Source organism: Scomber japonicus, chromosome 21, assembly GCF_027409825.1.
Source record: "Scomber japonicus isolate fScoJap1 chromosome 21, fScoJap1.pri, whole genome shotgun sequence".
In the NCBI taxonomy this organism is placed as follows: domain Eukaryota; kingdom Metazoa; phylum Chordata; class Actinopteri; order Scombriformes; family Scombridae; genus Scomber; species Scomber japonicus.
The window spans coordinates 6,972,159-6,998,605 of NC_070598.1; the positions used below are offsets into that span (position 1 = coordinate 6,972,159).

Sequence of the window (26,447 nt, forward strand, 5' to 3'; positions counted from 1 at the left end):
ATTGTTTGTGTTGCTTGCGGTGTGAACGTATGGTCAGAGCAGCTGCACTTCACAGCAGACAGAGAGCATGACTTTGCCTCTTGGTGTGTCCAAGTCACACCACCAGCAGAAATATGTACACTCATAAACCTAATGGCTTAGTGGCGTGCGTCTTCTCATGAAGCAGATTTAGTGGCAGGCGGTGCTACAGGGAAGGGCAGCTGCTGCTGAACCAGGACTCTGCTGACACATAGGTCATGGCAAAGCTACAGATGGCTAACCAGCCCCTCTGTGCAACACCACCAAAGAAGAGGCAATGCCAAATATATGCTCCTAATAACCTCTTGGAATTTGACTCAGGAGGAGAAGAGCAAACAGCATTCTTGAGCATAACCCACAGTAAGAGTAAAGAGCATAAAAATTTCAAAAATTAGCTTGTTTTGATTATTTTATACAGATAACATTACTGCTTTCTGCATAATAATTCCATAAACGAAACCTGTGAATTTTGAGGTCATTTAAATTCCACTGAAGCAGTTGCCAAGCCTTTGAAGCCAAAAAATTGCCTGTCATCCTTTTACAATAGCATGGCGCGGCTCACAGGGGTGCCCATAAATAAGATATATCCTTCTGTGAACTGTTAATTGGAGGGAGCTGAGAACAAGATTAAATGAAATGTCCCCTACTCTGACAAAACATACTGCTGTTTGGCCACATGACTGTCGCAGATACTGAAGCCTGTGTTGCAGTTTGTGTTTTCATTACAGGCAAACACTTTCTAATGCATAGATTAATGCTCCTAATGAAGAGTTGGGACTTTGTTTTACCTCTCCTGCAGAGTAGATGTTAACAAATGCTAATTCGCCCCCATTAAAAATTTGTCCCAGCTGCAGCTGCAACTTAGTGCGCTAATCATGACACATCCAGATTTTAATGAGGAAAGCAGAACGGTCAATGGTCAAACACCTACCATATAAAACCTTTACAACATCACAGCATGTTTTCAACTTTTTTTGTATGTTATTTGACATTTTTATTAGTTTGATTGTCACTTTCAATTGATTTCAAAGTACCAAATAGCCACTTTGTGCATTAGACAATTACCAACAGTAGTGTTGCACCTGTTTTATTGAGATTTTATCCTGTTAGCTTTAATTAAACACCAGATTTTCTACAATAGGCCTAAAGGAAGTCATACATCACTATGTGATGGGGCAGCATTTGCTCAGGAGGTGGAGTGGATCATCCACTAATCATGGGTTTGGCAGTTTGATCCCCAACTCCACCTGTCGACATATCAAAGTGTTCTTGGGCAAGACTCAGAACACCAAAAGCTCCCGGTGGTTAAGCCAGTACCTTGCATGGTAGTTGTCTGCCCTGGGAGTGTGAATGTATGTGTGAATAAGCAGCAAATTGCAAAGCGCTTTGGATAAAAGTGCTATATGCTTGCAGCTATTTACCATTTGTCATTTACAAATCGTTAAGTGCAAGTAAAATATAGTCTTTCCTAAGATGTATCCAGAGAAAGCTCACAAACATATATTTTTTAAGGAGGGCATGACAGGCCATTCGAGCTGGTCGTGTGCTTTATGCTGACTTAATATAATAATATATATTCCTGGGTATAAGATTTAAACGTCTTTAGTTCCAACTAATATATATAAATATGCAAGTGTTGTTATACAGTAGTTATTGCAGTTATAATTTTAGCTACACTGATAGTTAAAGTGATACAGCTGGTATCAACTGTCATATATATGTATTTTAAATCTGTATATGATAAATAACTGGGGTCATGTAGTGGGCATAGATATAATAACATAGGAGAAGAGCAGGCTGCAGCCCTCGAGTAAAAATAAACTGTAGTGGAGCTTTTCGTTTCAGCATTTTTCCAAAAAAATGAAGTGTGAAAGTCAATGCAATAAGCATGAACGTTTTAATAATGGAGTGTACCATTCAGTGTACCGTCCACCACATTTCAGAGGGGGAAAAAAGGAATTCAAAACATCTAATAAGTGCATAAAACATGATACATTGCTATAGTAACCAGTATATGACGTACTTAGACCCAGCGCCACCTGACCTTAAGAATGATTCCACTGTTGTATTGCTACTTGTCGGAAAACAAAGGATTGTAAGAGCTGTTTTCCGACAGTGACTATATTTTTTTTTTATTTCAACCTAAAATAACTGATGTGTCTGATGTGCTCATAAACACCCTTACTGTATTTGAGAAACATATGGTATTTGTCTGCTTGCCCATTATGAGGAAATGGGAATATCCCACCACACTGAGGAGAGAAAGCTTTTAAATATCCTGTCGAGCTGTGTCCCATAGTAGAGAGGAAGCTTTCAAAACAGTCATGCAGAGTGGGTTTTATATCATAAAACACCCTGGTGCTATCCTTAGCAATCAAATTGGATTAAGAGTAGACAGAGATTGATCTATTCTGCGCTCTACAGCTCACTGTTTGACCAGATTAGTTTCAACTCTGTGTAGCTGTATACCACTGTGGGAAAAAAAAAGAAATCCTGTCATTGCAGTTGAAGTGTTCCCCTGTCCATCACAAACAGTGGACTCCCCCAGGACAATAACAAATTCCACTCGTATATCATCCCATGCCTGCCATGCCTCAGCACACAGGAGTCTCTCCCATCACGTATTACCAATTTCCCCACTGCAGGTGAACGAGGGCCAACTGAGAAATGGCTCCATTTGCATCTTAGCTAATTGTATTGTTGCTCCAGGCTTTCTAAAAGTCAATGAATTTTCCGAGAACAGAGTTCACGAGGAATAGAAAATGTTGGGAGCTGCAAAGCATAGAGCCAGTGTTTGTAGTGAAATGAGCTTTGCTGCAGGGAAGAGGAAAATGCCCAGCCGAGGAAAGGCTGGGGTATTGGAGTCAGATAAGATGTATGAGGTACATCTACCAAGATCATAAATACAGTAAACCATCCAAGTAAAAAAAATTCGGTAAAATATAAGTTTTTTTTAGTGAAGTCACTTTTAATGTATTTAAAAGTTTTATGCTTGAGTTTATCTCATGATACATTGAGAAGACCATAAACTCTCATACCAGAATATGAAAACTTGGAGTACGATCCTACCAACTTATGTACATATTATTTATTGCATCAAATTAAATATTTCTTAGGGACATACTGAGGTCTACTGGCTAGGCAACAGTGGCTAGGTGTGCACACGAACCTTAAATATTATGATATAACTCAAGGTGAAAGTATTCTAATAATTACTTATACTTATTTTGTCCACACGGGGCGCAGCAAAAAAAGCAGTTCAAAACTGCATTTCCATATTATTGCCCCATGAAGTTGATATTATAATGATAATAATAATAATGATAATAATAATAATAGGTGTGATTTATATAGTGCCTTTCACAAACCCAAGGACGCTTTACAAAAGATATAACAAACAAACAAATAAACAAAACAAACACACAAAAAAAATAAAATAAAAATAAATACATAAAAATAATATCAAGATTGAGCAGAAGAAGAGGAAGAGAAGTGTTCATTGAAGAGAAAGGTTTTTAACTGGGACTTGAAAATGGAGACGGAGGGGCAATCATGGAGGGATTGTGGGAGAGAGTTCCAGATGGCTAACATGTTAGCAAACAATTGCATATTTACACATCTAGCAAACATTTCACACATCTAGCAAACAATTAGCACATCTAGCAAACATTTAGCATCTAGCAACTTTTAGCATTGTTTGTTACACATGTTAGCAAACAATTGCATATTTACACATCTAGCAAACATTGAGCAACATTAGCATTCATTTGGAGTTGTATTTCTACCACATGATGAATCTAAGTCCATAATTCAATTTCCTTTTTGCTCTGTTTCCAAGCATTCCTGAGTATTTGGCTCTTTAGCGGCTAAATGCCTCACTGTGTTCACCAGCCTGTCACTATCTCTGTCTGCCGTTTGGTGCTGGGGGAGGTCGAGGCGATGTTGACACCTGATTCTTCACATTTGTGTGTGGATGATGGTTATCAGTGAGGTTTCAAATGCTAAAACAGCCTCGGTTCCATTACTGTGGCTAGAAGACAAAAGCGTACACCCTCTTGATGTCTCTTCACACTTCTAATCTAAAACACACTACACACAAAAGATTGCTGACTCTCCCACCAGGAATGGCTTGTTATAGTCATAAATAGTGATGTTGTATAAATGTCCCATTGACTGAAATTCATTTTGCATTTACAATGTTTCAAGTACCCTCGGCTGGCAAAATTACAGTTGTCCCTCTTTCTTTTATAGACCCTCTCTGCTGTAGCTGTCAACTTACTGAGCTGAATCCGGCCTCGACACTGAATGCTTTGACACATAAAGCCAAAGGGCAGCAAGTGATTGAAAGCACAAGAAAAATTAAGTTTTATCTTTCTCTATCTTGTAGACTAAACTAATTATTCAAGAGGCAGAGTAGGAAAATGTAATGCACTTTGTGGCGTTAATTGCTTTAAGGCTATTGTCTTGTTGATATTGAATTGAATTCCCACAACTGCTCTTTTCTTTAGTCTTTAGTTTAGATTCAGACAAAATGTTCCTGCTGCATACAATTTGTCGCTATAGAGAAGAATATGTTCAACCTACGATCACAGTCTTTACAAAAGAGCACAAATGTATGGCTGGTTGCATCGTAGAAAGCTCTGCAGCTTACAATACAAATAGAGGCATTGATTTACAAATAGAGGGGATTTTTTTTTTCTCGGTTGTTACCATTGCTTTCACAGGCAGAGACACATTTTAAGACAAGATATAAATGGAATGGATCCATGAGGCAATTATTCAACCTCTGCAATACATGGCAGCAACCACATTGGAAAAAGGTGTATACGGCTACCTTTCTGTGTTCTGTTTCACCGAGCAGCATCTCCAGCCTTTTCCTCAGCCCGTCAAGCTGCCTTGGCAACAATCAGAGCAGAGTGGCTGAGGCATAGCACAGAGAAATGTACAGTGGTGGAGTGGTAGGAAATTACAAAAGGAATCAATTCAATGAGTTCCCTCCCTCCATGAAAAAATGTCTATAAATCAGGCAGGTGGCCAGACCCAAACAACAACCTTTTAAGAGCCTGTCTACCAAGGCACAATGCATTACATAGCAAAGTAGAACTCAGTGTTATGGCCACTTCTTTACTAAATCCTTTCTTTTTTTTCCTTTGACCACTATCCCAAAATAGCAGCGCTGTCAATCACATGACCTTGGTGCATTTTCCGCCGACCTTATCCATATTTATTTATTTCTGGCATGAAACTGGGTTGCCTTTTCATACCATATTAGAGGCAAAGCATGCCAGGATTTTCTATAATGCCAGAACAGCAAAGTGTTTCTCTGCAAAAGGAGACATCCACCTTTTGAAAAATGTGACACCTATCTGACACGGCCACGCTGGCATGAAAGTGAAAATGAAGACTTATCTGTCTTCTGCTCTTTACTGACAAAAAGGCAGCACTCTAGAAGCTGTAATCATTTTTAAAAAGCAGGCTTTGAACACCAGGTCATCATTTTTCTTCTAAAAGCAGTTTGCAGACTGCGTTACGGGGATGACGCTCTTCTTTGTGCTTTTTTGATGAGAAATGTCAAGTTCTATGTACTGTCAATTAGACTCCCAGTGCCTATCACATCCTATGTTGTTGTCTTTCCATGTTTTTCCATGACACTATCACCTCATAGGATGAGAAGCTTAATGGAGGCTGTAAATAAACTTAACAGCAAGGTCAGCAGAAAAACCACTGATGGAATAAATTAGTGTCCTGCTCTAAAGAAAACAACAAAGAAGACAACATGAAATATAAGAGTAAGGGGCAATAAAAGGGCTCCGTGACCGTTACCCACTACTGATTTATCTATTGAGAGAGGCAATCTAACGCTTCTCCACTGATTTGTCATGTTTCCTGTGTGCTGCCCATGAACATCAATACAGGGAGGTTGTCAGTTCGTGTGTTTAAACTACCGTTAGGTGGTCATAGTGGTGCTCATTTCAGTTAGCACACACATGTGTGTGTGTGTGCCACATTAATTTTCAGTGTCTGCTGCTGATAAATGTCAAGGCCACTTGAGAGATGGTGAACAGCAGCTTATTCCCACACACATACACACACACACACACACACACACAAAAACAACACACATCGATGCACCGCTGTAAACAGAGAGCCCATAGGAGTCGTGAATCGTCATGCACCTGTACTGGGTGTTGGATAGTCATGGGAAAGCGAATAGAATTAGACTGTAGGTGATGTAATGCTAAAAAAAGGGCTGCCATGAAATAATATGTGTTTATTCATGAATGAGCAACTGAATGTCGAGTGTGATCTCAAGTCTCAGGTGTAAAGGATGCCTGAGAGAGAGCCTCTCTTCTCCATCACATGTCTGCTCTTGAATTTCCCGGTTGACTGGACAGTCTCCTCCTTCGTCTACCAGTGCAAGCGACCTCATGACAGATTTTAACCATAACTCAGTGGCGAATTACATGCTGTTTCTGAGATTTTTGACATAATCACATTGCCATGCTTTAATTAACCGAACAAACCCAGTATAGGATAGCACTTGACAATAAAACTACATGATGTAATTGGGGCGAAACTGACTCCATACTGTGTCATGTCAAAGTAGCTGAGCTGTAAGGATCTTCAGCCCTTTGCAGTGGAAAATTAAGTTAGATAAACTGAAAAAAAAGAAAGAGTGCTAGTGAGAAAATGTGTGTGTGTGTCTCTGCGTGCGCGTGTGTGTGATATTTCAACAACATCAGTGTTACCTTGGTTACTAATCCTATTTAGTGAGGATTGGATCCATTATTCAGGTCCTTCGTCTCAAAGCTGAATAGTGGTTATCACCGTATGTCAGGGATGGAGACTCAGACGAAGCAAATATTGAATATTCAGTGTTTTCCTCACATTATTTCACAGTATTTAATGTACTAAGTGTAATCCATTTTGGAATATAAACTGTAATGAAAACCTGGATTTCTTCAGCTATAAGAATGAAATAATGTCTGCATTAGTAAGAGGATCAATGGAAGGGCAAGGATAAATATGAGGGCTACTTCCACCCATCTACCTATTTGTCTATCTATCTAACTGTCTAACTATCTAGCTGTCTATCTGTCTGTCTATTGTATGTATACCGTTTTTCTAGGGCAGACATAACATTGCCACAATTCTGCAGCAGATCATCTTTCAGCTAACATCCATTCAGATTATGAAAAGGTTACTTAGAAATAATTGCACGGAAGGCCTACAAAAGCTGAGGCTAATGTACGTGATAACTTGACAACACAAAAGAATCTGAATAAAACTGTAACATGAATTACAGCCGAGGCATTCTGTGATCAGTGAAACGGCACACAAAGCATTAGGGATGCAACAATATGGGTATTGAGATAGCAAAGCGTTCCCACTGACAGCTACTGTATTTGGTTTCTCACAAAGCAGAGAAAAACTGATACAACACTCACATGCAGTTGTCCCACTCAGCCATCCAGTATTTGAACCATGCAAAAATGTGGATTAGGTAAGCAGTTGACTGGCCAGTAACCTTACAAATGACTTGGATTAAACTTTATGTATTAACCAAGTATGTAATCCAAATTTAAATTGATTGATTTAGATTCCAAGAATAAATTCAACTACTAACCTTGTCTTTTCTTTAGGAGCTGGAATTAGCTGGAGTTGGCCTGTCCAAAACCTCTAAAGCCCTGTCCCTCCCCTCCCCCCCTCTGTCTGTGTCCCAGGAGGGCAACTGGAGGAGAATGACTGGTAAAACCCAGACCAGCAACGTGACCAACAAGAATGACCCACGTTCCCTCAACTCCAGAGTCTTTATCGGCAACCTCAACACAGCTATCGTCAAGAAGACAGACATAGAGGTCATCTTTGCCAAGTACGGCAAGATAGTGGGTTGCTCCGTGCACAAGGGTTACGCCTTCGTACAGTACTTGAACGAGAGGAACGCCAGAGCGGCAGTGGCGGGAGAAAACGCTCGTATCATCGCTGGACAACCTCTTGGTGAGTCTTTCTGTAATTGCTCGCATGGCAGATGCTACTAAAAAACATACGAGGAGGCAGATACAGTCTACAGCATGAAAAAAAAACCCAAAAAAACTTCCCCTTAAAAAGAAGAATGTTTCGTCAAAGCTTGTTCTTTGCTAGAGGAATGGATTGTGTCTCTCGGGAACAGAAAATGCCTCGGGCAACTCTCAGATTTTTAGTTTAGAACCTCCCATGGCTCCTTAAATGCTGAAGTGTCTGTGTTTGTTGTCACGCTGTTTTGGAGGAAAAATCCCTCCAGAATTTGTTAACTGATCCACTACTGAATGTAAGCACAGTTTGATTTTAACATTTACTCGGCAGCAACTCGCTGCAAAGTATGTCAAAGTTCTCGTGGTACACTACTTAGAGCAGAGCAGAATATGTTAAGTGGCATGGGATGTAGCTACAGTACGCTGTGCGAGCATTGATTTTGTACTTTTGTGCTTTGTAATGGATTGTTTTTGTGGATCTGGACTCTGAAGTGTTTTTTTTTTATTCACATTTGTTTTGCTCATTACTTCTTTGTACTGTGCTTTGTAATGGGTTGTTTTTGTGGATCTTGACTGTGAAATGTTTTTTTTATTAACATTTGTTTTGCTCATTGCTGCAAAAAATATTCGGAATATTGTGGAAGAATCACAAGATACCTTACTGGACAATTTGAAGAAATTCTGCAGGTTTTTATGCAGGTCTGACTTTACCTCCAGCAGCATTCAAGTTTGCCCTGTCTGGACATTTAGGCTTGAATGCACAATTAGATTTGTCTATGAATGGCCTCATCGTGGGGTTTCTCTTGTTAAAACTTTGAAGCCAGGGGGCGAATTTAAAAGATGCAACAGAGCACATTCCTCGACATTACATTTAGAATATAATTTTAGAGCGATCACGACTGGATAATACTGCATATAGACAAGAAACCTTTTGATTATAGTCTGCAACGTGTTTGGTGTTTCAACTAGGAGACATGGAGTTTAATGTGTGGAGTGCAAATATCACTGGGTTATTGTATGTTACACTGTTAGAAAAAAACGATAGTAATATATTATTGCAATGATATGATCAAATAGAGCACTGCATGATGGCGGTCCAGTCAGGAAACGGCAGGGATCATTAATTTATTATAAATTAATCCTAACATGAAGGCTCTGACCTCAGCACTCCCCACAAGGATACACCGAGCTTCACACAGCAGGGATTGTGGAATGACGATAATATCTTCTCCCAGATGGGAATGTAGATTCAAAGCCTACATGTGGACACTGGGGTGGTGGAGGTGCAGCTGAAATACCAGATCTTTGTAGTTTCAACCAGGGAACATGAGGTCCAGAGAGCAAAGAGTGTAGATATCACTGGGTGTCAGTATTGTACAGAGAACAATGAGATGTTCAAAGACAGCAATGACTGATGAAAGTTCAGTCAGAATTATTATATGAATGTAGAGTTGATAGTAGACATCTAAGCTCTGACCTCATCATTCCCCATGTGGATACACCAAGCTCCACAAAGCAGACATGGTGACATGATATGACTCTTAATTAATACTGGTGATGGCATCTGTCCCATTTCACGGAGTGATGGTTCAGCCGTGGTTCAATCCGGTGTCAGGCAAAATTGGCAATACACCCAGGTAGTCAGTCAGTCAGTGTCAGTCTCATGTTTTGCCTTGCCTATATGTGAAGAGTACACGCATACTGTATGTGAAGGGGCAGTACCAGCACACCCAGCAGGGAGGATGTTACAGTTCTGTGGTTAAAGTCAGCTAAGGTTTAGGCACATAATCCACTTGGTTAGAGTTGGGGAGAGATCATAGTTTGGGTTAAAATGATGTTTAAAGTTTAAAACACTTTCTTGACTCATAGTTGGAAATGTGACACTTGCTGTTGGAAGTGGAAAGCGAATGGTGGTCTCCTACAGCAAGGTCCACTAAATCCAACTAACACCTTCATATATAAGGTGACAAATTTGACATATTTGTCACCTTATATATCGTCTGAACTGCTCCACTTGACAGGCTTTTTGAAAGTTGCACATGCGTGTACTTTTCACACCTTGGCTAAACGTGACACTAACATGCTATTCTCTAGTGGATCAGTGGGTGCATTACATGATTTGGTGTGATACTGGGCTGCATGGTTTGAATGGTGTGAGTACCATGTCTGCACGGGGCATTTCAGCAGGTTTGTCAACTTACTCCAGGCTAAATATGACCTTTTTAACCACTCATACACTCTGCCACTATACAGTATCCTCATGGCAAAGTTTGGTGTTAGGGTTCGTAATGACAGGAATAGTTATTTATGTATTATATATAACAAACACAGCTGAGGTAAACAAACCCAATTAAGTGAAATACCAGGTAAAAAATAAAATTCCCCAGACTGTAACCTTTTGTGGTGTGTTTGAACACAACGCTGGAGCTGACAAAATTTATGTGCAGATTACAAGCGAAGCATTTACAGGAAAAAGATACAGAGTTGATTTATAGGTTTTTGTGTCACCTCTGTTCAGCAGGACAGGATATATATCAGCCTCTAATATCAAACCAATAGTCTGACTTGACTGCCCCAGCTGCTTGTAAAAATCCACCTGGCTGCAAAGAGACCCAAGTGGATTCTTCATTTACCTTCCTAGTGTTAAAGTGATGTTGGCTGTTTATCAAGGGCTGTGTGAGTGAGTTTTTAATTTCATTTAATTCTTTCTCTCTGAAAACCAATCTTACTAAAAAAAATATATATATATATATATATATATAGCAATAATGAAGGATTTTTTGTATCTTTTTCTTACGATTTCATCACGACAGAAAAACATCAACAGCAAGTAATGAGCTCTCTTCGCCTGATTAATGGTGGCTAATGCGTTTTTTGCTCCTCAAGTCTCCCATTAGTTTGATATTTGGCGATATGGATGCTGTAATCAGCGAATAAGCAGCAAAACACATCAGTTATTAAAACCCAGTCACAACCAGAACCATTGCCAGTCAGAGCCAAAACCATCACTGAGCACTCTACCATATCCATAATAATAGCATCAGTGATTTATTCGTGACTTCTCTGCAAGTGTGATTGCTTGTTTTTGGTTGAGAAAGCAAACATAATGGAAAGTATTTTCATAAACTCCAGAGTTCATTTCAAATCAAATCTTGCAGCAAGACAACCCTGCCCTCATTGTTATCACTCAATCTACAAGTCATGTGGCGGGGGTATTACTGGGAAATTCATCCTTAATTGACAATTAAGGACAACCTCAGTCTCATCCTCCCCTATGATGGTTTTTATATTAACATGGCTAAGAGAGGGATCTGTCATCCTGTTCCAAAACGTTTCATTAAAGCGTTATTATCTGCAAGTCGATTGTACCTCAATTTCAGAGATCACATCTGTAGGTAAGCTAATATCGCGCCGTGTACTGAAGGAACTGCTCTCGAATATGTGCTTCTAACCATCACTGAACATGTTTACCGAGATCATCCACCGCCCACGTAAAAAGAAGCAGAACATGTTGTCGCTGAGGCATTGCTATGTTTTTGAAAAGCATGCTTTTTCTGCTGGCTGTGGTCACTGGAAAAAGAGGTCAGTGGAATAATCACATCATACTGCGACTGCACAGATCCACTTCTGCTGCTCAAGCGCACTGGTGATGACTAATCTGTGCACTCAATGATACACAAGTGTCAAAGGTCATAGCCTGATGCCACCGCAGAAGATGAGACTGTCACTCTGTGTGTATCATTTTGTGTGTGTGTGTGTGTGTATGTGTGTGTGTGTGTGCGAGCGTGGATGAAAAACAGCTGATGAACAAATGCAGAAATTCTATAATAACACAGCTGGCAGCATCTTCCTCCACTCGCTGCTGAGTGAAAAATGGATGCTCCATTACCCTATCAAATATGAATAGGAGTTCATGAGATCACATCTAGGATTGTGAGCATAGCAATCATTACTAAATAGCAGTATATTCGATGCTATTCTGAATGGTGTAAGTACTGTATTTCTATGCAATTCATAGTTACAAGCATGAAGACATTTCTCTATAACCACTTCACATAAGCACGGATGTTGAATATTTAGTCTTGGAGGGGCAGACGCGAAGAATGAGTTCTTCTGATGCTTCTCTTCACGGTGCTGAAACCTTCAAAAGAGAGAGCGTAGAAAGAAAAATGCCTGTCCAAAGATTAAATACTTTAATCTTGTTCTCCAAAATGTTCTCATCACCAGCCAGAATTGGTTTTAATGCTCTCCAGTTGCGAGCAGCTCTTCCATTTCCTATGTGCATTAAATTATAGAAATGTTGTCAATCAACACCAAAAAATCAAGCAGACTGAGTATGCGTACTAAAATCGCTGAGTATACCTCATATTGTTGCTTTGGTGTCCCTCGCTCCATAATGTTAAAACATTCAAATCCAAACTGTGTCCCAGATGATGCAAGAGAATATGTAAAACATCTGCACAGTTTACTGTTTTAGGAAGTAAATGAAAAAATAATACTTTTTATATAAGCTTCTTACACTATACAGTACTTGCAGGCATTAATCAAACAGTTTTGAAACGCTCCTGCCAACGTAAAATTTGGAAACATAAAAGAGAAAGCCAAATGTTTGTCCAAAGATTAAGTGTTGTTATGTTAGATGTTCTTGCAGAGTTCTCATCCAAAATGTAGTTTTAATGTTTTTCCAGCTGTGAGTAGCTCCTCTGTTCTCTGTTTGCATTAAACTATGGGACAATCCTGCCAGTCAACACTGAAAATACAACAACAAAGCAGAGGTTTATGTAATTCACTTTGGTGTTTGTCTTCCTCTCATGCTGAAACATTAAAGCTATACAATGCATAACTATTCTGCATTACAATGTCTAAGAAGTAGACCTGTTATATTTTTTGTCCAGGTGTTTACTTACATTACCTCAAATGCATCCAACAATCTTCAAACCAAGAGAAATGTATTATTTTAATATTTGGTTATTGGTCATTTGGTAACCTATACGTGGCCTCATCTACCAAAGAGTATAAAGGCACAAGATGGTGGGGGGGGGGGGGTTGACATGCAGCAAAGGACCTCCAAACATGTTGCTTTATGTGCATGCTCTGTGCAGCTGATGTGCAGGTCCTTTAATGTTTTGTAACTGTGATTCGGAATTCACTTATTCTTGCATTTCTTTATTGAACATTAGTGTCAATTACAAGCAAAAACCAAGCAAAGCCAAAAAGATCAAGTAAGTTTGGTAATAGCAATAAATACCAACCAATAATGACATCTGTGAGTAGCCTAATTTGAATGCTCTACATGTTAAAACCCTGTTTAAAATGTGCATGTTGTATTGAATTGGCACACAGGACCAGTCACTCTTTGTGTCTCTCTCCATGGTGCTGAAACAATCAAACCCAGTCTCTCTCTCTCTCTCTCTCTCTCTCTCTCTCTCTCTCTCTCTCTCTCTCTCTCTCTCACTCACTCACTCACTCACTCACTCACTCACTCACTCTCTCTCTCTCTCTCTCTCTGTGTTTGTGTCTCTCTCCTTATTTTGATCTCCCCCAAAACTAGTTTTCATTTCACTACAATCACAACAAAGTCACTCAAAACGACGTCAGAAAATGTTCCAACCATTTGAGGTCAGCTGCTCTGTTGTAGCATACGACATGTTAGCTGCAAACATCTCAGTGTCTCACTTCTGTGTGGATGTGTGTTCCCTTGCCTCTGGCTAAAAGCTGACTGGGGGGGATTCTCCGTGACACACACACAGTGACATGATGATTGCTGGCATTCATGAACCTCAAATGAATCTGAGCAGATTTCATCCTCACCCACTGAGATCTATCTGCTGTATCTTTATGGTCTCACTCCTCGGTGGACTCAGTGGGCTGCCATGGAGACAAAGACTGACAGATTTTTTCACTCTGAGCTGTCCCAGCATGTGCTGAGCCTCCATATAATATTGGCACTGTCTCTTGAAATCCATACAGCACACTGACAGTATATAACCCATGGGCTGTTTTAACATTCAATGCTGTTTTGCACCTAGTCTAAATCAAACTTTCGAAGTTTTATGGGATTTTCTGAGGAGTTATAGTTCTATAAGTCTGCTTTGATGTATTTGCACCAAATGCTTTGTGGTGCATAACACTCTTGCCCTTTATGTAATAAGATTAGTATCAATCCTTTCTTGTTTTTCTCAACTATAGAGGTGGTTGTTTCATTTTATCCGGATGTGGCACTGTGTGCTTTTGTGTGTCTGCCTCGAGGCAGGAGAAATGTGTGATTGGCAGATGCTGATTGAAGCCCTGATGGAAAAGGACAATGAAAGAATAACAGTCCATATTTTTCTTATAGAGGCCATATATGAAGATACAAGTTGCTGTGCAACCTGGGAGACGAGGAGAGACTAAGAATGGCAGAAAGAGGTTAATAGCAGAGAGAGGTTGAACAACATCTCTTGAGAGTATCAAGAACACCTGATAATCTTCCCTCTGTTGATGCCTGTTTTGAGTAGTCTGACCCTCCCTGAAGAGATCTGCATTCTCTTCCACCTGGAAGTTTCATGGTTAAGGTCCATCCCATTACAATATTAATGACCACTGTGAAGGATAATGTGTGATGGATCACCAATCATACTGCCTCCAAATGGCATTGGCAAGAGTTAGGCACATAAATAATAAAGTGATTTAGATGCAAAATCCATCCTAAGCGGATTACAAAGGCAGTGGCACTGCAATCAATCGTCATTTAGGGCCAACATGATGCATAGCAAGCAGCACAGGACACAGAAACTGAAATATACTGAGAAGAAGGGGAAGACGGAGCAGGGATAGGTAGAAGCAGAATGTGCAGACAGTATTGCTTCAACTGTGGCCACAATAATATTCTGGCAGTGTAAAAATACACCTGCTGGAGGTGAATGTTGTATTTCTGGATACATGTTAATGTAATGTTTAATTTCTTTGTGGGTAACTCAACAGATAAAGATGATGTCATTTTGGAATATTTGGTGCATAACTTTAGTGAACTTTGATGGCATTAAGTTTTTACCTCTGTTATAGATGAGTTGACTCTGTACAGTTTTGTGCTGTCCTAGATGTAAGCTAGTATTTGTTACAGAAATGTGTAATGTGTGATGCTGCTTATGCAATCTAAAACTGTGATCTTAGTCCACCAAGTGCTGATTTACAGTTTTTGCAACCAAAAATCCTACAATGTGAGCAGGGGCAATTCTAGGATCAGACCTTTAGGGGGGCTCGGCTCCTAATGAGAATTTGACATGCAATGCCCTGCAAGTGTTCAACCCCCCTGCTAAACTACTCATTTCACTGGATAACGTTATTTACAACAATAAATATTAATACTTAGTAGAGTGGTCTACTATAATGTGTAATAATAATCAGATTTCTACAGAAAGGAACCTGAGATAGTTCATGAACCCTGAGGGAAAGATTATATAATAATGACAACTATCCAAAAACCTGTTAAAATAAAACCATTTGAACCTGTAGTATAAGTGTTTGTCCCATCTCTAACAGACAGGCTCGCAAAATAATTATAATTGTAGAAAAAAATGTAGAAAAAAAACAAACAAACAATTTTCAGGGGTGCTGAGATCAAATTTAGGTATTGTTGAGCGCCCATAAAAAGGGTCTAAAATAGCCCCTGTATTACCCCTTTTCCACCGAGCTGGAGCCAGTACTGGTTCGAAGCTAGCCTGCCGCAAAGAACCGGTGCTTAGTCAGGCTCTGGCTCCAAACCAGCACCAGCTCCAGCTCAAAAGGGGAAAATGTGACTATAGCTATGAGCTCCATTTACACACCAACCCACCAGAATACAACATGAAATTATGTTTAATACACTGAGCAGCTAGTGTAATGCTACAGCAAAAAAACAACAACATGTTTTCTTTCCTCAAATCCACTTTGTAGCATTGTCATTCCATGTCACCCTCTTTCTCCATGGCTATGATTTCAGCTTCACAATACTCTCATCCTCCTCTTCTAAGTTTTTTTCCCCAGCATTATAATGGCCACAGCTTGTTTATTGTTTTGCTACATGTACAGATGGATGATGCAAGTTGAAACATATCTCCACTTGCATGTTATAAAGAAAAAAAAGAAATCATTGCGCTATGATTCAGCAAGCATTCATCACACCATCTGACATGCCTCAAAATTGATATCGTACAGCTGGACAAAGAATGAGATTGAGGCTTTATTGGACATACCTCGCACATTGTAACATACAAGCCTACAGGCACCTCCATTTGGCCTCAGCTCTGCAGTATTAAGAAGTGCTAAAGCCATTCTTTATACTGAGCATTTTGCACAGGTGTCCTTCTAAATGTCCTGTTGAGCTGAATGCAGAAAAGGTTTGAAGGCATTCTGGAAGAAAAAAGGTGTATGAAATGTATAATTCAAGTGAGGCAAAACAAATAGCAATATTTCCTCACAAAATACATGTAACTCTTTGAATGCACTATCTATCACAGGGATGATATAGTGAGTATCCATGGGGGGATTTTTTCCTTTATTTCTATCCAAACCAATCCTCCTGTATCTTCTCCACCTGGCTGCTGTGATTCTCTCTGTCATTCACCATTAGCATTCAGAGACTCACTCTCACTTTGAAATTTGCATAGATAATTCCAACTATGTCTACAATAACTGCACGTCTCAGTAACTTCATTTTGAGAGCCAGGTCTGGAGGCATGAACAGCCATGTGTGAGAGGCCTTATGGGTTTTTGCAGTATGCAACTAGATGGGCCAATTCTTCTTGATCCACTGGACTGAGCTTTGCCAAAACTAACCCCATAAGGCCCCCTCTGTGTCTTTCATGTCCCTGTGTTTGCTTCTCAGGCTGTGAGAGTATTCAGTGTGTGTGCATGTGTGTGTCTGTGTTTGTATGTGGGGGCTGTGTGTGCTTTGCAGAGGGGGGATACGTTGGAGAATTACGATTTGTGCCTCTCTCAGAAAAAAGGATTTTCACGAGAGCAAAGGCACTTCACGCGAATTGTAATGTCAATACATAATCTATTTCTCTCTCTTTCCTTTCTATTTCCTCTCTTGCGTCTCTTATTCCCTCTCTTTCTTCCCTTCCATATCTCTTCTTGTCCTTGTGGGTGATTAGAATGCACCCTGGTTGTCTGTCCTCTCGCTCATTAATCACGCTCGGAGAGACTGGGCCGGACGTTGAATGCACAGTTGGCCTGACCCAGCGCTTGACAAAAGCATCCATAACACCAGGTACAGAGTAGGAGCGCAAGCCCGCAGCCATACAATAACATCAAGAGTATACCCAAGCCAAGAATTTATTTGAGCTGTAATGTATTCAGAATGTAAAAGCATGTTTCTTTTGTGGAAACAATACTGAAAAAAATTTAAAGATTGTCATTGTGCACTTAATAGGCTTTAATAAAGCCACCCGGGAAAACCAGGAAAGCACATTTCCCCGGCTGCCAGGATCTGTTTCTGTCTCGTTTTCTTTCTTTCTTCCCTTCTTTCTATCTATCTCTCTCTCTCTCTCCTTCTTTCATACATTCAGACAAATGCTTTAGTGGGGCATGAGCCACAGTTTGGACAAAGTGAGATGGATTACTGTGTGGATTTTGGCAGGGAAAACTGCAGCTAATTCTCTGATTAGAAACCTGGGTTCAGAAGGCAGGGAAACACTGAGCTGTGTATCAGAGTCAGAGCGCTGGACTCAGTGGGCAAGCTGTGTGTATGTATGTATGTGTGTGTGAGTTTTATATGTGTGGGGGTTTGCATATACTCATGTAGATCTCAGAAATGTATGTTTTGTCTGCATTTCACTGATGACATATATGTAGTTATTTAAATGCTATGATAACATGAGCACAGTATTTCACTCTCACATTCAGTGTTTCATTCTCCATCATCTCTACCAGAGTGCAACAGGCTAGTTAATATAGTACAGTTTTTTCTTATGCACTTAGCCAGCAAGTGTGCATGAGCAGAGTGCCCTTGAGCAAAAGAAAAAACCTGCTAACTCAGCACCAGCAAAATGAAAACTAATACCTGCCTAGAGCCACCACATATTCCAGTGAATCACATAATCCCAGACTCACTTTATTTAATCATAAAAAAATCAAAAGCACAAGATTAAAACCTTGTTATCGCTGCCAAGTTGGCTGACAGCTCTTCTAAAGCACAGGCTAACGCTAGACAGCAATAGCAGTTTTTATTGTTCCTTGTACTGTTAAATATGTTCACACATCAATAAAGACATATATCAAAGGAGGAAATACACCTCTTTTTATATCATGATAAAGTCTGAAACACAAAACATGATGATTCTTTGTTAATTGATTGTTAAATGTATGTGATCAAAAAACAGCCTTTAAAAGCCTTTAAGTCTTGTTCTTTGCAGTGTAATGTCACACAGATGAAATGCTGCTAATGAGAAAGTCTGCTTGATACTAACAAGACTGGTTCTGTTTTTCTTTTCTTTTTGAAAGCAAAGCTACAGTCTTGCATTACAAAGACTGATAACATTATTGGCAAACAAGACATATTATCAGAGCAAATGTTTAACACAAATGTACTTCAACCCCAATGTTGTGTTCCTCTTTAACATATCAAAAAAACATACTTATCATCTTGCTGTCATGATACTTCATCTCCTAATTTTAAGAGAATTTCTTGTGAACCTGATTTTGAAGTTGTGATGTTTCAGAAGTTGGCTGAAGGAAACTTACAACAAAGTTTCTCCATATAAGTAGTTGGTATTTACAATACACAGCACCACCTCCATATAAGTCTGTTTGGATTTTTGTTCACAAGAGTTGAGTTAGACCTCTCTGGAGCCTAATTAAAACTGGAAGAAGTAATATCAATATGTACATTTTTTGCAAATATATATATATATATATATATATATATATATATATATATATATATATTTGTTTATGCATAGCACGTACATCATATAGAATGAAATGTTTTTTCTTATTTGTCAAAATAACAACCTTTTATGGTAATTTCTGTATTTTCTCAGCTTCATTAAATGTGCACGCTCAGTTTGTGGCAAAGGGAACGCTTCCTTTTGCCACTTCACTACTTTTTTATATACTGGGTTTTAACAAGGTCAGCGGAAAAGAAAAAAATGTATGTATTTGACAGAAGAAGAAAAAAAGAAAAATCTTGCAAATATGATTACTATTTTTACAGCAGTGGAGTCAGACCTAAAAACAATGAGAAAGTAAAGTCAGTGTCAGCAAAACACAAGAGCCCCCCATGTTAACTTTGGAGAAACACTGCAATGCAATTAATTTGTAGGGTAGTAAAGTCTTTTAAAAGTTACCTCCCTCACCACTGTTCATGACAGGATCTCACGTTCAATATTGATGCTGACATGCATCAGTAAGTAAAAGACACATCCATCTTCATTCTTGTCTTCATGTCTTTGAGCTGACCAGCCAGCTACCTCATTCTCAGTCTGAGCTTACATTTCTTTTTCCTTTAGCTGACTGAGGATCTTTGATAGCAGCTTCGAAAGAAACTGATGGAAGACCAGTCTGTGAGAGACGGTGAGAAGCAGGATTAGCTCGAAGCCTAACAAGCATCCTGGCTAAGATGTGTTCATTAATATTACATCCATCTACAGAGAAAGTGAGGGGGAGAGGGAGGGGGACACAGACAGAGAGGCAAAGTGGCTTTGGACCACTGAAGAAGAACGGAGTTGGATAATTGTTCCCCATGCATAATCAAATATGCCTGTTTACTACTGAGAGCTTAGGTTCATATTTAGGGCATGCTGATGCAGGCAGGATGAATGGATCATTTGGGTGAATTTGTTGGTTGAAATCTACAATCTGTGCTTTCATGTAATGCAAAAGATAATACAGTACACTAGATATGCATGTTGGCACGCTGCCTGTTCTGATTAGACAACATATTTGGAATAAGCACATTAACTAAAGAGGCTTGTCTTCACTCTGACTTTATCTGTAGTGTCTTTGCGATGTGTATCAAGAGTAATGAGCCTTTTGTGTGGGATTAGTGTTCTTACAGATGCTGTACTGTATATGTGTGCATGCTGAAAAGATAATTCTCCAATAAAAAAGCTGTGTATGAGTAGCAGGTGTGCAGCCTCGCTATGACAGAGACCACTGCGGTGTGACCTTTACACAGAGCATCAGCCAAACAGACAGACCTTCCTAACAGACCTGACACACTCCCCAGGGAATGAAAAATCTGCCCTTTAACACTTCATAATAATTGATCCAGTCGGTCATGTCTGTCTCTTAATTTGTGCCGTAATTGTCGATACGCACCTCAGGCTGAACAACAAAAGAGAAATGTGGGCGACAAAAGGTGACGTATTGTGTGAGTAATGGTTCGTGACTTGTGATTACACATGCAGTGATAATTACTGTGACCCCAGAGGGTTTCTGTAGACCCGTGCTCACAGGGCTCTTCAGCGTAACCCCTCTGACTCCCACGCGTACTGCATGAATTAAGAATCACTGTGACAGACTGGCTGGGGAGTTCAACCCCCCTGAATGAAGATGGACAGTATAAACATAATAACATTAAAAACAGCCCATAGCCTCGCCGCAAGCAATGTCTTGCTCTCTCATGTGTTTTCTTTTCCTCTCACATTTCCTTATTTGACTTCACATGAATCCCTCCTCTGTCTCCTTGCTATCTCACGCTGCTTTGCTTTCACCCTTCCTCATGCCTTCATTCTGGTACTCTCAAGGCCTCTTCGCAAATTACACTGCAAAGCAGTTGGCTTGTGAATCATCACATCCACTTGTTAGGCCAGAATACTGACTCACAGCTCAAGGACAGAGCCCGTCCTTCGTTCAATCAATCAATCAATCAATCAATCAATCTGACTTTATTTGTATAGCACCTTTCATACAGGTTAGTGCAGTTCAAAGTGCTTCACAGATGACTGACAAGCTGATAATAAAACAGAACAAGTGTAGACTGTAAAAACAACAAAAAAGACGGGAAAATATAAATGATAAAATGTAAAAGCCATAATAACAGTGATAATAAGAATGTGAATAATACATTTAAAACATAAATACAATAAAATAAGTGACTAAAATGAAGTCAATCGTGTCTTTAAACCATTATTGATCAAAAGCCAGGCTGGAGAAGCAAGTTTTAAGTTTATGCTTAAAGATTTCAATACTTCCAGCTGCTCTCAGATCCTCATCAGACTTTTGTAGCAGTCAGTTCAGAGCATAAAAGCTCAAATCTGCTTCACCAAATGTTTCAGTTCTACATTTTGGAACAATTTACAGAGTCATGCCAGAGGACCTGAGGGGCTGTACTGATTCATACACTGTAAGCATGTGAGACATACAGTACATGCCAGTGCAAGACTATGAAGTGCATTTAAAAACAAGTATAAGAACTTAAAAATGAATATGGAAACTTACAGGCAGACAATGTAAGGTCTTTAAAGCACATGTAATGTATTCTCTCCTTCTGGTCCTGGTCAGCACTCAGGCTGCAGATTTCTGAATCAGCTGATGCTGATTTATGAGTTTTTTGGTCGACCAGATAGGAAAGCACTACAGTAGTCCAGCTTGCTCAGTATAACAGTGTGTCTCTGTATCACTCAGAAAGAGAAATGGTTGCACTTTCGCAATATTGTTGAGGTGATAAAAAGCAGATATGGTGACAAACCCAACATGAGCCTTAAAGTTCAGATCTGAGTCAAAGACCACGTCAAGATTTCTCGCTTGTTGGCTTTGGGGTAAGTCCAAGTGAATTTGATTTTATTACCAGTTTCTTTCTCTAAGCTTTATAACTTCTGACTAAAATTTCAGTTTTATCCTGGTTGAGCTGTTAATGTAAAATACATTTAAAAAGGGTATCAATTGATCCTATATCATAAGAAGACACAGCCGCATTTCAATCAGGAAAGACAAGTGAATGGAGAAAAAAAAGATCTATATAATAGCAAAGATAGAAATGATACTCATAAAACGTCTTTGGCGCTTGGACTCCACAGGGACATCATCCCTTAGCAACAGTGAGATAGATCCCCCCATAGAGTCCAGACACTGGTGGTAGCGGTGACTGATGACTTCTGATGAAACTGATGGCTGATGAAATGATAAGACTGATAACCTTGCGAAGCCTGGGCGGAGATGGGGGAGGAGGCGGAGGGGCACAGATAGCAGCTGTTTGCCAGACTAATGTGGATAAAGCAAAAAAAACAACAACACCACAACAGCAACCAGATGATGGGCTAACAATGAAGATGTGTTGCTGTGCTATTGGAGAAATGTAACCAGCTTATGAACAGCTGATACTCAGTCTACGGCCCCCGGCACCGACGGCTAGGAAATAGAGTGAGCATGAATGAAGTGTGATAAAGATATGATGGTATGAGGAATAAAAGTACGGGCCTAGTCATGCAAAAGACTGAGCTTTGGCTAATCTCCATAAAGTTGTTTGTCATCAGCATAATTGTGTGAAGGGTAAAATATATAGATTAAAAAGAAGTTGCCCTCATATCGATCCTTGAAGAACCCCACAGGTTATTTTAGAGGTTTTGTTGCTATCAAGTTATTATCAGTTACAACAAAGAGCTTCCTGCTAAAAAGATAAGAGGAAAAACAGTTCCAGATAGTCCAGTGTGCTCACTTAGTCTATTTAAAAGAAGTTTGTGTTCATCTGTATCAAAAGCAGTGCTCAGATTGAGTAGTACCATTACTGAAAGCTGATTAGCATCTACCTATGTCCTGAAGTCATTTACTAGGGCTGTCTCAGTGCTATGATTAGCCCAAAAACCAGACTTAAACATCCACAACTTATTGTTTGAGTAAATACAATAGTTGCAATTGAATGTACACTAGTTTTTCTAAAAAATATGAACTAAAATTGGAAGATTGGAGGTTGGTCTGTAGTTGCTGGGTGTCAAGAGGCTTCACAAGGACCGTCTTGAATGTTGTGGAGAAGACGCCTCATTGCATCAATTATTTAAAAAGTGCAAGGACCTCCTCAGACACATTTTTAATAAAGGAGGTCAGGTTTGAGTCAAGGGTGCATGTGGAGGACTTCACTATACTGTATGCTGGATGTTTCTTTAGCTTGTTATGGCACTGTGTAGTTGACAGATATTAGACCTGATGTTGGGTGTCTTCTAATTGAAACGCATCACAAACTCATCACATTTATAAGCAATAAGATGGTTGCTATGGTCTGTAACAGGGTTAATGAGGTCATCGATGGCGTTAAAATGCACTGTGGTGTTACTTATGTTATGAGTTTATCAAGCTAGAAAAATAAAATTGTCCTGCAGTCGGTTTAATATTTCTGATAAAAATCTCTTCACGCACATGTATCTTAGTTTGGCAGCATCTGCATGCTCTGCCATCCAGCAGTACCTCTTTAATTTAGTGGTTTTCATAATTCTTCCATGACATGCTCCTCATTTTAATCGTTATTTTAATTTTAAGTGGTGCAACAGCATGAAGGGCTGCAGCCATCTTATTGTTAAATGCATTAACGAGACTGTCAAGTGAGGAAGGAGTAGATGTAATCTGGTTTCTTGGCAATATGTGCTAAGAAGTTTGAGGTCACTTCAGGGGTAAGACAGTGTTTTATTTATTTTTTTAACTCTATATAGAAGTTGGCAGCGTAGAATAAAATGCATTAAAAATAGACAGGAATGGTCTGAGAAAGCAAAGTCAACAACAGCTGGAGATATTAATTCAGCCTGTATGAAATCAATAGATCCAATATGTGACTTAATGTATGAGTTCATTTATGGTTTCACTCATTAACATGCTGTTTAAAATCCATATACTCTAATAAAAAATGTATGCACTTTATCTGTTATATAATAAAAATAAATATTAAAATCATAGTTAGTATGAATGCAAGTGAGAAATTCAGAGAACTTGACAAAAAAAAGTAGAGAGGCAGAGTTTTGGCAGTCTGTAGATTGTTACTGTTAACAAAAGTGGTGAAGAAGAAAACACTCAAAGGTCAAAGTCTCTACCCTGCAGAGTTTCAGAGAGTATTTTAACTGTTCTCTCACTTTTCCTTACTTCTCTATAGAAATGGGACAATACACATTAAAACTGCCATATTTATTTTTGATGGAATATGGACTATGTTTTTTCATCAGCAATTTCATGCACACAAGATTGTTAATGACAGTGCTGTGAGGTTTGTTTTTCAGATGAGGCATTTTGTCTTGATGCATTTTTATTTAGAGTGTACATCACCAAGCTAAAAAAAAAATCATAAAATTCATTCAAGATAATAAAAATTCTTGGTATGTGAGCAGCTAACAATCTATTGAGGCAACACTGTGTCTCCCAGCTAAGACTGCTCAGAGACACGATCCATACCTCTAGGGGGGGTTGTCTGAGCTTGAGGAAGCTGTGGGCAGAGGGGAAGTGTCCACAGAGGCACAGGTCTTTTTAATGATCAGTCATTCGCATGGAGAAGCTGAGACTGCTGCCTTGGGCTTCACTGTCCGGCAAAGGTCAGCAGAAGCATGATGATGGTTAACTACCTCGAGTTTATTGCAGTCAGCACTTCTTTGCATAAGCTGTACACAGACGTAAGCACCCTGACACCATCAAGATACAGTTTACAGTCAGGCTATAACCATCCCAAGGTACTTGCAGCTCTGTTTAGAGCAGTGGTGCATGACAAAACTAGCCACTTGGCCTTCTTAGACCTCAAGCCTGTGCTATTTTGGGGAGTGAGGGGAGCAGAAGGATTTCTTCTGTGAAGCCTTTAGTGATGTCTCTGCTTTTGCAAGGTGCTTTAAAAATAAAGTTACTTACCAACTTAACTGAGAGGGCACAAATTTGTTCCTGACACGAAAACACGTCTAATTGACTACACAGTAATTAAGCAAAACATCTGGTGCATCATCTTGATATTTTTACAGCCTCCTTTTTCACAATCTACTTATCTCAAAGCTTCTCTTAAAACTCAGCTCCCTGTCCTTTATCTTTGTCTCCTCCTTTGTGACTGGTACGGATTTAATTAGGGAAATCAGTGAGGGATAATGATATCTACCTGAATTGACCTCTTTAAAAGAAAAAAAGAAGAAAGTGTCCCATATATTTTGCATATTGAGTGTAGATTTGATTAAGACACCAAACTACCTGCTTGCTTGATGAAACTTGCTTTGAGTAGGAGGGACAAAGAGAATAAAAAAGGTGCAGTGAGGAAACATCAATTGTAGCTGTCAAGGGGGAGGAAGTATAACACACAGCTGGCTGCTCTGTGTCTCTAAGGAGAAATTGACAAATCCAAGCTTTATACATGAAGGGAGGGGTTGTCTTCAATAGATAACCGCTAGTTCAAAGTGCATTATTGACCTTGACAGCATCCTTATTAGGCTGTGGCCTTGGTGGAGAAGTACAAGTGGTAAACTAGTTGCAAATTAAATGATTATACAAAAGGAGGCACAGCTAATATGAGGAGAATTTGTACTCATATATTGCATTCATAAAAGATGTGTACTAGTGTAATGTTACATAATGCAATATCAGTACCAAATCCTTAAAACACAGAGTGTGTGAACACACCGACGTGGGCCTCTGCAGCTGAGTTCTGGGACTTTGCGTGCTTGAGTTGAGAAGTGTGTCACTGTTTTCTCCGTAGCCTACCTGTGTGGCAGAATTATTAATGAGCTGTGTCTGTATTTATGCAGCTCATCTAACAGGGGAAGATGGGCTGCCTTCATTACTCTGAGTTGTGGGAGCCGTTCTGTCAGATGAAATTTGAGCCCCTGCCAAGGCGAGCACTTGTTATAACAAAAGGGGAAATTCATCAAGTGTTCATTTGGTTTGAAATGACGGGTCAATACAGTGTCAATCTCGTCTCCTCATGTTTGGAGTAAATGGAGATCATGAAATGAAGAGTATGTGTCTAAAGAGGCACTTTCTCACTCGGTGGTCACTGAGCACCACACTGTGGCTCTAAGCAGTTATTACCACTTGTTGGCTGACACCAGTATAGGTGAGCTTGCAATTGGGGCTCACATTGCAACATTGTGCCCCTCAAAATGTTTAGTTTGTCCTCCTGAAATGCTACTTTACTAGGTGAATTAATTTATAACTTATAGTAGTTACTTATTGTCCTTTTGTCAGCTTTTTCAAGGAAAAGGGGGCGCACAGTACAGGTCTTGCTCTCTGTAATCATTTAATTCAGTGCTAACCAAAGGATCAATTCCAAATATGCAAAATACATTAAAGCAAAAATGTATTCAAAAGTTAATCTGAAGATATTATCCCTCTTTTGTTCTCCTTCCACAGTATTTTGATCTCTTGATCATGCAGTGGAACGGTCGTTAAAAAGAGGCACAAAATGTCTTTAATTTTGAAAGATATCTACATGATTTGACACATTTGGTCAATTTTAAAACCTCATATTACCTCCAAATTATCTTTCACCCTGTTAAATGACACTGA

General features: G+C 39.4%; 1 protein-coding gene across 1 annotated transcript in view; it reads left to right on the forward strand.

The window, feature by feature from the left end:
* The first annotated feature begins 7,748 nt into the window (after positions 1-7,748).
* LOC128382536 (RNA-binding Raly-like protein) overlaps positions 7,749-26,447 on the forward strand; it is a 60,635-nt gene continuing 41,936 nt past the window's right edge. The window contains exon 1 of the mRNA XM_053342529.1: positions 7,749-8,016. Coding sequence (XP_053198504.1) covers positions 7,761-8,016 — 256 coding nt within the window. The 5' untranslated portion in view covers positions 7,749-7,760. The remainder of the gene's footprint in view (positions 8,017-26,447) is intronic.